Genomic DNA, 13,120 nt, shown 5'->3' with positions numbered 1-13,120 from the left:
TTGCAGGCATGGAAGATGTAAATTGAGTGGAGGACAAGTAACTAAATGTGTGAGAAACCTATTAGATCCAATGATCTACTGGCAAAGTCAGTAGCCTCACATAAGCTCATAATTCTTAATGGACTGGACTGTGGTAAATATATGCTGAAGAAAACTTTGCTTTGTGTTTATTTTTACTCAATAGGGGATACTTCAATGACTCTGGGACTTGCAAGGAATGCAGTGGTTCCTGTAAGACATGCAAGGGAAGTGCTACCAAATGCCAGTCTTGCAAAAGTCCTTTGCTTCTGGAGCAGTGGGAATGTAAACCTACGTGTTCAGAGAAACATTTTGCCATTGATGGAATCTGCAAACATTGTCCTGCCATGTGCCAGGAGTGCATTCACAGTGAAACATGCAAAGGTATTACAAACTGCTTGTGACTTGGATAAAATCTGTCAAGATCATTCTAGGAGCAGACTGACAGAATAAACAGACCTGCAAAGAAATTCTGTAAACCAAACCAAACCAAAACAAGGAAAAACTCTGCTAAGCAATTGATGTTTTATGAGGAGAATCAGTCTAAGCCAGTCATCTGTAAAGCAATTTCATCTTGCTTTGTGTGTTCCTGTTGTTCTTCAGAGCTTACATTGGTTTGATGCTGGTTTATTGTATTCATGTCTAAATACAGGCACACCACTGTGAGATACAGAATGCCTCCTTCCTAGTTAGGTTGAACTTTATGTGTCTTTGCAATACTACTCACAGCAGGAAGTGAAACGTTTGTCATGGAACATTATCCAGAAATGTATGCTTAGGAAATACTTCAACGTGCTGAATCTGAATGCACATCAGAATATTCCCAGTATAGCTCATATTTAGCAAAATATCCTGGAAACATAAAGGAAAAGGAAAATCTTAAACAACACAGTTAAACCAAGTACTTCTAACAAATTTAGCTGTTGAATACAAGCTGTAGCCAAACATTCTGACCAATATTCCAACTGGATTCATGTAATAACAAATCAAACCAAAGTTCAGAAATGAACAACTATGTCCACCAGTATACAGTGGCAGAATTGATTATTATCAACAATAATGAATAGCTGATTTTGCTTCTAGAACTCTAGAGAAGAAGCAGAAAAAGCTTCATGGGAGCTAGGCTATGATAGGCATGTTAGAGGGGAAGAGTTAGAAGAAAAAGTACTACAAAAGCTGTCTGCTTATCTCCTGCTATGACATGCACTGCTCCCTCACATACTGAAGTCAGCATCAGCACTTTTGCTTACCTTGTTTGTTGTTTCCCGTAGAGTGCGTGGATGGTTTCTTCCTGCATGAAGGGAAGTGTGTAGATGACTGCCCTTCCCAATTCTATGCTGAAGACAAGCACTGCTTTCCCTGCCATGCGGACTGCAAGGATTGCAATGGACCAGACTCAGATGACTGTATTGAGTGTGCAGTCAACTACTTTGTCCTGTATGATGGCATGTGTTCTGAAGAGTGCCCTGAAGGGACTTACTATGAAGATGAGACCAAAGACTGTCAAGGTTGGTAGCTGCTGTTTTCTCCAGAATAGCAGTAAGACCTCAGTAGATTAGCAAAACACCGCTCTAAAAGGACCTGCCCTTGCTGACCATGTCTATACAAGTCCTGGAAATGGAGGGGATAACAAAAGGAGACAAAATATCAATCACAGTTTACAAAAAATAGAGACAGCGCAGAGAGGAAGGCAACAAAACTAGAATGTGTTCATTGTAATGAACAACCGCTCTGGTAAAGTGCTGAGTGTCGCTGGAGACAATATGTTGAAAATCACTTTTCAGTCAGTGCAAAAGGAAACCTAAGGAACTGCTTGCACAACATCAAAAATGGTGAATGGTTTGACCATGCAGAAGCAGAGACTTTTCTCTACTTCCCTCATCCTCTCACTCTGAGATGGAGACTGTTCCTTGCAAAATATAAACTGAAATAATAATCTGAAATGTAGCAAGACATGGTGATATTCCTTCTGTTTCTCCATTTCAGCATGCAATAGGACATGCAAGACTTGTACTTCTTCCACTTCCTGCCTTGAGTGCAGAGATGGGCTGATCCTGAATCGTAATGGATACTGCGTGCTATACGGACACTGCTCTCGCAACGAGTACTATGATGAGAAAACTGAGACCTGCAAACCTTGTCATAAGAAATGTTTTCATTGCTCAGGACCAACTGAACACCAGTGTATTAGTTGTGCAAATAACCGCTATCTTTTCAGTAAGTGTATTGCTCCTGCTTGTAGGCTTTATTCCACACTGGCAGCATGAAATAAACAAGCTTATGTGACATTCATAAAACATTTAGGACTGCTTTAGACTATCTAAATATTGCAGTGTTGGCCTGGTAAGTAGAAGACTTGCTCAGTGATAACTACTTTCTGCAGAGCTACCTAGAAGCACTTCAAAAGATAGAGAAAAATTATCCTTCTGGGCTGGCCACTCACTGGTGCCAAAGGAAGACTTCTAAGCAGCAACAAATCCCATAGATAAACAAAATGTATTTAATTTTTTAAATTCACTTCCTATTTACCATCACTGCTACTTTCTATAAAGGTCTTAAGAAGAAGAAGAGAGGGACAATCTTTTCTTTGCAATTTTTTCAAGAAAAAAATTAGAAAATTAGTTGGAGAGAAACTGATTAAAATGATCTTTCATGCTAGAAATACATAAAGAAAGCCTGAAGTGAAACTGACCCCAAGATGTCTGAGTCTAATCTGACACAGATTTTGCATTCTTAAATTTTGGATGCTTTGCATTAGGTCTGTGTTTTATACCAACACATCAAATTGTTTTGCACAATTCCCATTGGTGAAAAAAAAAAAAAAAAAAAAAAAAAAGGAAGTATCCTTATGGCCCCAATTTTAATCATCAAAATATGAAAACAAGCTAAATAATAAATATTAAGCTACTAGGTAAGTGATGACTGCTCTCTTAGCTTAACATGCTTGCAGTTATTTGAATCACTTAGCTTCTTATTCCTGATTCCTATGCTGCTAATGACCCTCTGATATTTCAGTCAACGTGATGTACCTGGTACATTTGGCAGTATGGAAGACATTTATTCTTGTAACACAAAGCAGCAACTACATATAGGGCTAAGACCAGCAAATAACAGTCACTGAATTTCAGATTCATCATATACAGAGAATGCAATGAGATCAACCTTTTATGAGTGAAAACTGTGGGAAATATTTATGTCTATAGAAAGCTCCTTCATTATTATTTCTTCTTTTGTGTATTTTGAATGAAATCACAGCTGTTCATTATTATCTGCTACGCATTTATGTTCCCTAAAGACAAAAAAATAATCTGCTCTGAAGATCCTGCTGATGTACGTGATGTACAGAAATGAGGATGACTTAACTGAAAAGACTGAGAAGAAGTTACTATGTATGCCCTAGCATTCCCTTTCCTTGCTCCAGTACAAGCATTAACAGCATCTCCTGTTAGAGTCTAGTCTAGGAGTGCTTTGTAAGTTATTTTATAGCAGCAAATACTGACTATGACGTGCTATTTCTCATTGCCGTTTGTGCAGATACAACCTGTGCTGAAACATGCCCTGCTGGGCACTATGCTGACAGTGATGAAGGACGGTGCTCCCCATGCCACATCACCTGTGCAACCTGCAGTGGAAAACACAGCTCACAGTGCCTTTCCTGTAAACCCGGCTTGTACAGACAAGGAAAAGCATGCGTAAACCAGTGTCCAACAGGGTAAGACACAAGGTCTTTAGCAAAGAGCAACAGTGCAGAGAGTACTTTGAGAAAATAGTTTGTTTTTCTCCTATTTTTTTTAGAGTCGGATAGAACTAAATTTCATTTCCAGCAGTCTTATGCTGTTCTAGTACAGAGGCAGTGGAAAACCTCCCCTCACAGTATAAAACTAGTATGTTTGCTCCCAAAATGGGACTGTCTGACATTTTGTGGTCACTCTCACTCTCTGAAGATGCTCTTATGTTGTTTATATAGAAAAGAGTAGAGCAGAATAAATACTCTAGGTTATCAGCTTCAGCACAGGAGACAGTCACCCTTGCAGGCTCCACCTAACTTGAACTTTAGATGAGATGATTTTTGTTTTGCATTTCGCAAATGTTTATAATTGATCATAATAAATCCAAACACTAAAACATCTTTTAACTGAATGGTCAAACTCCTGGGCAACAACTTCATTAATACAAGTACATTCAGTTTCACAACATGAGTTCAATTATTTCTTCTGACTATGTCACATAAATTTAAATCCGAAAATTGGAGTTATGAATTGTGGCTCAGGTCCATTTGATTTTGCAGTAATGCAGTCATGCTGGCATTCAAATTCAGTTATCATTCTGTTGAACTGGAAGTCTGTCATGGCCATATCTCAACACAGCCACAATGCAGCTCTTCCCTTTTTATCTCTGACTGCCCAGCTTAGGTGAACCAGTTGTCCCTCCACTGGAACCCTGTGACTAAACTTGCTTGTGGATTGAAAGGAATCATGAAATTGATGATTTTCCATCTGACAGCAGGTCTTCACAGTAGTGATAAGCTCATTGCTTAACCAATATCTCACTAAACATCCCTGTCAAAATCAAAATGGAGCTTATGTTTTCTGGGACCTGCCTACTTACATACTTATTTTGTACCTGAATTCATCTTCAATTTTAGAAAGCCTTTCTTTATACATTCTTTATTTTACAAAGACTTGCATTGTAGCTGAATTCCAATGGCCAAGGATATTCATTCTTCTTCCACTGGGACTGAAAATATTTACTGTAATGACATCACTATCACTTTTATATATTCGTGTAATCAGAGAAAGAGCTTCTGATGAAAGATTTTCTGGTTTTCCTGCCAGTGTTAGATATGTTGCAAAGGCACAACTATCAAATCTGTTTCAGCTATTTTCCACAAAACTCCACTGGGTCATGCGAGCGCTGCCACAAGGGCTGTAAGGAGTGCATGGGGCCTCAACCAACAGACTGCCTCTTCTGTGATACATACTTCTACCTGCTGCACTCCAAGAAACAATGTGTTAGCTCTTGTCCTGAATATTACTATGAAAACAAGGATGACAATGTCTGTGAAAGATGCCACCCTTCCTGCCGAACTTGCGAAGGTAAAAAGCATGTGCTCTGCTTTGGCTACATAAAAGAGATTATCAAAACACCTGCCAAGATTGTCTAGGCACCCCTGTCTCCTTTCTTTTCCTCCCTCTGCTCCAAGATCTGTAAACACACAACAAATAGTTGTGCTGTACATAACCCTACCAACCGTCAATGAACTCTGGCCATAGAAGACCAAGACTTCCCCAGAGGCTACCAGCTTCTCCTACACACCAGGGTTTCTCGCTCTTCTGGCTGTTTCATGTTGCCACCTTGCCTTTAAAATCAACCAATATCAAAGCAAGGATATGAATTTCCAGCAGGCTCCCCATGGGGCCACCTGCAGGCCCTGAGCACAGACCAGCCATACAGAGGAGTGTGGAGAGTGAATTCCCAGAGAATCACAGAATCAGAATCACAGAATCACAGAATTATCAAGGTTGGAAAAGACCTAGAAGATCATCTAGTCCAACCATTACCAATACTTCCCAGCTAAATCATATTCATCAACACAACAGCCAAACGTTTCTTGAACACTCCCATGGTCGGTGACTCCACCACCTCCCTGGGCAGTCCATTCCAATGCCTGACTACCCTTTCCAAGAAGTAATACTTCCTAATGTTCAGCCTGAATCTCCCCTGGTGCAGCTTAAAACCATTCCCTCTAGTTCTATCACCGATTACACGAGAGAAGAAGCCAACCCCCAGCTCACTACAACCTCCCTTCAGGAAGTTATAGAGAGCAATAAGGTCTCCCCTGAGCCTCCTCTTCTCCAGGCTGAACAATCCCAGCTCCCTCAGCCTCTCCTCATATGGCCTGTGCTCCAGACCCCTCACCAGCTTTGTAGCCCTCCTCTGAACGTGTTCCAGGGCCTCAATGTCTTTCTTGCAGTGAGGGGAAGATGAGAAGAGAAATAAACTGACAATGGTAATTAAGTTTTCAGTCCATCAGGCCTCACACAAAGATGCTCATCCACTTCAAAATAGAAGGTCTTTGTTGCCTACACAGCTACACTGTGCTTCTTGCACAAACACTGAATAATATCTCCATCTCTGAGCTAACCTACTATATATTATTCTGTGAAAGCCAGTGGATTTAAATGTAACCTCAGACCTTTGTGGTCTGTAAAGGAAAGAGCAGAAAATCAACAGCTAACAACAGTTCAGGCCATAACATTTATATTCAGTGTGGGGTAAAAACATCAGTTTGATGTCTGCTGTTTTTAATACAATTAAGTATTTCACCAAGTTTATTTCAAGGTATGCTTTCCCCTATGGCACCCTCCACGTATTCAGTTTCTTCTCTTCCCTTTATAATACTGCGTGCACTTTGGAATGGGGCAGCATTGGTCCACTTGGAATGATATCAGACAATAGCTAGCAGCTTCTGCTCTGCAGCTCAAACTTCCCCATGCAGTGTATAAGAATTGTTTTGGATGGTGGATATATTGGATAGCACAGATGGCTAATTGCAACATAAAAATATTTAAAACTGTGGAAATCAATCCAAGAGTGAAGAGACCTTCAAGAAGTATTAAAATGTGGCTGCATAATAGCATTATAATAAATAACAAGTATTTTATTTTGGATTTGGGACAAAAGCATTGTCATATATCTTATCATTTCTAATCATGACTTTTTTTCTTAATTCATGATAAAAATATTACATTTTCTATTGTAGTTACTACTAAGATAAAATACAAGCTCATCCTCTTAAATAGCAAATCTGTAGCTGTTCTGAAATGCATCTGCACTGCTTATGCACAGAGAATGAATGCAGTTTTGGAGCAGACAAAACCTCAGCATCACACATAACCTATTCAATATTATTTTAGTACCAGTTTCTTCAAGCTGGACCCCCCACTTCAGATTCTTAAAGTTGACAAGCGTCCCTTTTCATTGGTAGTAGTGATCAGTGCATTTTCAAAATGAAGTTAGATGAAAATTGTTACTGCTTTAATATTGTTGTTTTATTTTCCTTTTCAGGAAAGGAAGGATTCAGCTGCACATCTTGTGTATGGAGCTACAGTTTGTTAAGTGGAATGTGCACCTCAGACTGCTTTGTAGGTTACTACAAAGTCCAGGAGGCACCAGGACAAGAGGTAATACTCACAGGCACTTGATCCTGTGATTAGTATGCTGTCCTTTAACTTCTGAACACAACACAAACACAGAATGTTCTTCTCTGAGTTTTCAAGGCTTTTAAAAAGCCTCTTCTCTTGGCAAAGAAAGCATTGTTTCTCTTCTTGGATCTTTCTGTTTTAGAACACTTCTCTAAGAGTAATTATAAAGACATTACTCTGCCAAAGATGATACGAAAGTCATGTGTACAAAATGAACTATGTTATTAAAAGAGTATTTATTTTACCCTAGTTTAACTGAGATTTCCACTGGGATTTCTGCTTCTTTGTTTGTGAGAAATCACATCACATTTCTGAAAGGCAGTTCTGCTAGCAGGAATCTAGTGAAAAGAGAGGCTGAAGTTAACGCTGTATATTTAACAGAATAAGAACACAATCAGGTTTGGGTCTGTGCAGCTAGCTTGCTTCCTGGTTTCTACACCAATTGCCTTCCAAAGATGTTTGTTCAAGAATATAGCAGCAAAGCAAGACAACTGGCCAGAGATCACAGAATCTCACAGTCACAGAATTGCAGAAGTTGAAAGGGACATAAAGAGATCACAGAGTCCAACTTCCCCACTAAAGCAAGTACAATTGGTCACACAGGTAGGCACCCAGACAGGTCCTAGATATCGCCATAGAATAAGACTCCATAACCTCTCTGGGCAACCTGTTCCAGTGCTCTGTCGCTCTTACTATAAAAAAAGTTCTTTCACATATTATTACATGTCAGAGTTACCTAGATCAATCTATGTCCATAACAGGAGGGCAGTAAGCTCGTGGACCCCCCTGCCTGGGCAGCCTGATCTAGTGTATGGTAGCCCTGCCCAACTCCCTTGCTCCAACTCCTGGCAGGGAGTTGGAGCAAGGTGAACTTTAGCCTCCCTTCCAACCCAAGCCATTCTATGACTGCGTTTCTGTGAAATAGAACCAATGCAAGCTAATAAAATTTTACATTGCTATAAAATTTCCAGCCAACTTTGCTCCTTATTTCTGTCCCTTCCTAATCAGAAAGGGAATTTATTCTCTCATATTTTTGCTTTCTTCTTATTTTTTATTTTTCTTCCTTCAGCGTATTCTCTCTTGCTTCTCCCATCTCAGTACTTTCAATTATACTTGAGTTAATTTTTGGAGGCTGTTTTGATATCATTAGTGCTAATGAGACACAAATCTAGTACTACAGGACTAGCAAAAGAAAAACAGTTTTTGGAAAAAAAGCATATATGCGGAGTGAGTTCTAGCCAGTTGTCTTGCAGAGTCAGATCTCTAAGCTCCTACAAGTCTTTATCCATCTTCCTACAAGTAGATCAGCACAAGCCTAAGAAGTATTAACAAAATTTCAGTTTTCCTACTCCCTACTGTATTTTGCAATTGATACCTTTGGCATCCAGATGTGACCACTCAGTGAAACACAGAGCAGTACTCTCGGGTTAGGGACAAGGAAGATGAAAAGAAAGGTGCATCATTTGTTTTGTGTCTGAAGGAGGACGAGACGAAGTGTGAGAGATGTGACAGCACATGCACAGAGTGCAAGGGACCTGGACCTCTCAACTGTACCGTCTGTCCAGCTGACATGCAGCTCTACCTGGAAGAAGGCCGCTGCCTACCCTGCTGCAGTGACACTGAACCAGCACACATCCCAGAGTGCTGTGACTGCAGTGAAACACAAGGTAGGACCATCCTGAGGGGCAGCAGTGCCACTGGTGGACAGTATGGCTGACTAAGCTCACTTCTAGACATGAAGAGGGGAAAAGCAAAAACATACTGCTGAGCTACAACTATGTGGTGTATTTCTACTGCTCTACCATTAGAATAGGAAGGTCTTTAACCAAATAACAGCAATTGCAACTGCTGCAGTTCTCTCACTCCCATCTACTGTGCCAAATTGCCAAGCACTTCATAAAACAGTTGTCTGGGAAGTGCTTTATTCAATGAATAGTAATTTGAGAACATCATTTTAAGCTCCTAAGTCAAAATCATACTGTCGACTTCAAAACAGCTGTAGTATTTTATACAACTGATGATCTGTAAGGTGGAAAAATATTTTTATGGAGCAAACTGATAGAATTTTGAAAAACAGGCTTGTGGCACACAGCCTGTCTTCAAGTCTTTTTAGGTGCCTGATAGTGAAAAGCATAAATATCTTGGGCAGGGGAGAGATTCTCAATATCTTCGCTACTATCGGATAGAAAGATTGTATTTGTCAACCTCTTAGATTATTAGATTAGACCTATTAGATTTCTGCTTCTTTCTGATTACTGCTAGTCTAGTAAAGAAACAAAGCTGTCTCAACAACCGTGCTTACTTATACCATCACTGTTAAAACATACTTAGTCCTTAAAAAAAAAACTCACCAATTCACACAAAAACACACAACTTTATTTAACATATACTTTACTTCTGTTGTCAGATGACTGTGTATTACGGACCACACTGCCAAAAGTGAGCAAAACCAAAACTGCTTTCTTTGTCATAACCTGCATTTTACTTGTCCTCGTCATTGGAGCCATTGTTGTCATCTGGAGAAAATCAAAATCAAAACCACGCACTGTCAGTAAAGGTAGGTATGAGAAGCTGACAAATGACTCCAAAATCTTTTCATCCTATGCAAGCAATTATCATGAGAGCACAAGCTATCAAGAAGATCAAGTGATTGAATACAGAGATCGAGATATCGAAGATGATGATGAAGAAGATGACATTGTATATATGGGTCAGGATGGCACAGTCTACCGTAAATTTAGATATGGACTTTTGGAGGATGATGAAGAAGACGAGCTTGAATATGATGATGAAAGTTATTCATTTAGATAACTCTCTACTGTCTTATGGATTTTCTGCTGCTTCTTTTCCTATTAAATTGCAGCAATTTAGTTAAGTATGTTTATTTACTCCTTTTCAGGCTGATCTTAAGATTTTAACTAGTGCTTGTTTTGGCAGCAGAATGGCTTCTAAAAACATTTTCTTCCTTATGCTTCACATGAATCCTTTTTAGGCTTGGAGTTGCACTCCAGATGTAGGCTGTTTAAAAGAATACATTCCTGTGCATTTTTGTGGACAGCAAATCCTTTCCCAATGTGTATGTATGCTCATGCATCATAATAAACATCAAACAACCACTCAAACCTTACATACTTACTGCAAACTTTGCTACTCTCTTTTAAAATAGTGCAGATATAGACAAGGTTGTTGTATTTGTCTGATGCAAATGTCACTGGAGTAGCATGCCAGTAGTTTACTACATTGTGATAACAGTTACATACCTTTTTGTAATAGCATGGGCAAGGTTTCTGATTCTGATCAGATTTTCTTTGTTGATGTCACCAGGTGCAGCTATGCTCCTCAAAGCCAACATATTTCCGCTTACAATCTTGTGGCATGGTTCCCAGTGAAACTGTGCACCTATTACATGATTTTTAAGAGTTGAGATTGTGATTACTCCAGATTGCTTCACTGTATTCCTGGTTTGTATGAAGGAAAAAAAAAAAAAAAGAAAAAAAAAATTGTGTAGCAATCTCTGATTACCCTTTGTTCAAGAGCTTGTTAAATAGTCTTTCACTGCACACACAGACTTCTTGGTTTACTGCAAAGGGAAATATGGTCTATAAATACAGCCACAAAACAGCACTCCTTCTTTCCTTTCTAATTAGCTTCTCAAGCTCCAAATGATTTAGATACCATTTGCTCAAGCAAGTTTCACATTTCTGATGTAAATGCCTCAAGTTTATTGGAGGATGGCAAAGGGGATAACTAATATTTATTTAGTAATGTAATTTAAAGGAACACTGCAATGTGATTTTTGTATTACTACAACAATTTAATTCATTGTACTAAAGGATGTTCTTTATGGCCCTTTACTGTGAAAGAATAAATTCTTTGCACAAAACCATTTTGAAAACGTCATTATTTATCAAGTTTTCCTCTTTCCTTTTAAGCTCCTTTGGAGCTCTGGAACTAGAAACAACTCTAGAGAAAATCACTGTTTCCACCTCTTTGAGTTTTAATCTTTTAATCATTACATCTTCAACAAGAGAAAGAATGCAAAGTTACGTGAGTCCAAAAAAGTCAAAGCAAGGACCTACATTTATCAAAAGTTTCTCAACAGGAAGGTACTCTGGAAAGATTCATCTTATATGTCACTTTATTTCAAGTTCTTCTCTGAAGTAGTTCTGAAAAAAAAAAAAAAAGGGTGGGGGGTGGGGGGGAGAGTGAACAATCAGACAGAAAGCTCATATTGAATGAAAGACTGCCTTATCTTGCTCTCCTAACCTTGTTTGGATTAACATGCTCTGTCATTATTGTTAATGACTTGTTTAACAATTGTAAGAATTTGCTTTGAAAACCTGGAATCTCCTCATCATGTTTCAAAGGCTTACTCCTAGCTGCACCCCAGCACTTTGAATTCACTCTGACAAATGCAGTGAGTATCTTGTGTATGGGATCACTCTAACATCTCTTGTCATTTTAATGAAAAGTTTCTTGTATTTCACCGTACTCTGGTTAAATATTTTGAATAAGCCAAAATGTGCAAAAACCCACAAAACCAATTCTCTCTCATACTACCTCCTCCACCCACCATAGCAAGAAAGATGTTCCAAAGAGAACTAGTATATGTCAAAAACAGAAGGCTGCTATAGAAACTCCAGCACCTGACTGTCTGTTCTCTAATTCACTTTTTTTCCACTAATCTGCCTAAATTCCTCTGATCTTCAGTAAACTTATCTCGCTTTTGTCAATGGTTTACGGGCTGGTTCACCCCCGTTCTGTCCCTAGTGGGGCAGAGGGATCTGCATGTTTGGGCCTCTGGAGAGGGGAAACAGAGGACCACAAATAACTAAAAACAACGGCAATTATCTTAGGAGAAACAAATTGATTACTAAATATGGTGTCAGAAGGCAAGATAACACACTATAGTAAAATAAAATTAGAATTGAAGCTAATAAATCAAATATAATGAGAGAAGGTATCTGAAAGGTGGAAAGGCCTCACTGATTCTTGGTCCTGTATTAGGACTGCAGTAGTGGCTGAGGCTGTAGATAAGAGTTTCAAGCTAAAAATAGGAAGCAGGAAATAAATAAATAAACTAATAAAGAACAGTCAAACAACTGGATACCTTGATACTTTGCCACAGTGATGCAACATTGAAAAACCTGAGCATATGTACTTGAGGATTTTGGATTTATATCTACACTTACAGTCAGTAGACAGTGCTAGTAGAACAGTTTGATCACTGACAAATACAAAGGTGCACTGAAGAGTCCGCTGCATCTATACAAAAAGCAATCCTTATGCCATATTCACACCACCACAGTGTACTACATTGTTTTCTGTTGGGAATTCAGGGATGTCACTTAAAGCTTACATCACAGAATCACAGAATGACCCAGGTTGGAAGGGACCTCAAGGATCATGTAGTTCCAACCCCCCTGCCTAGCAGGGCCACCAAACATACACGAAGGTGAACATATAAACAACACAAAAGTATGAAAGTTTCCCTTATGAGACCTTATGTTTCAAGGTACAGGTTTGGTTCATTTGCAGCTGCAGCAGATGGACTTTTGCCCTGACCCAGATGAATGTTTAAACAAGTGAACAAGAATGAAAGAAAAGGATGCAACTCTTTTCATCTGACTTCTAATAGAACAAAGTAATTTTAGATTTTGAAAAAGAACACAGACGGAGGTTATGACATTTTGGAGGTTATGACATCCTGAGGATGTATCTCCTGTAAATCCTAGATAAAGAACACATGTGACCAACAAACAAGCAAACAAATAAACAAACAGAGGGGTTAGTTTTCAAACAGTTTAATTTTAACTAGTTTAAACAAACCCTGAACATGTTTACTTCCAGAACCTTTTAGGCAATCACCCTCACAAAGATTTGCAGAGAACCATGAT

The 13,120-nt window shown here is 39.0% G+C and overlaps 1 protein-coding gene across 2 annotated transcripts in view; it reads left to right on the top strand.

Moving 5' to 3' along the window:
• The window catches only part of PCSK5 (proprotein convertase subtilisin/kexin type 5), a 246,399-nt gene extending 235,290 nt beyond the window's left edge, over positions 1 to 11,109 (top strand). The window contains exons 30-38 of one of the 2 annotated variants that reach the window (XM_085529930.1): positions 185 to 402; positions 1,290 to 1,526; positions 2,005 to 2,235; positions 3,553 to 3,730; positions 4,897 to 5,114; positions 7,087 to 7,202; positions 8,704 to 8,890; positions 9,631 to 9,780; positions 10,548 to 10,749. In XM_085529930.1, coding sequence (XP_085386056.1) covers positions 185 to 402; positions 1,290 to 1,526; positions 2,005 to 2,235; positions 3,553 to 3,730; positions 4,897 to 5,114; positions 7,087 to 7,202; positions 8,704 to 8,890; positions 9,631 to 9,780; positions 10,548 to 10,612 — 1,600 coding nt within the window. In that variant the 3' untranslated portion in view covers positions 10,613 to 10,749. Of the gene's footprint in view, positions 1 to 184; positions 403 to 1,289; positions 1,527 to 2,004; positions 2,236 to 3,552; positions 3,731 to 4,896; positions 5,115 to 7,086; positions 7,203 to 8,703; positions 8,891 to 9,630 lie in introns of both variants that reach the window. The other variant, XM_015849157.3, reaches the window with a different exon arrangement.
• Positions 11,110 to 13,120: the final 2,011 nt, after the last annotated feature.

This window comes from Coturnix japonica, chromosome Z (genome assembly GCF_054131305.1).
Source record: "Coturnix japonica strain WE chromosome Z, WE-NBRP24, whole genome shotgun sequence".
Classification (NCBI taxonomy): Eukaryota; Metazoa; Chordata; class Aves; order Galliformes; family Phasianidae; genus Coturnix; species Coturnix japonica.
The sequence above is the reverse complement of the archived record's forward strand: the minus strand, read 5'-3'. Positions and strand labels throughout refer to the sequence as shown.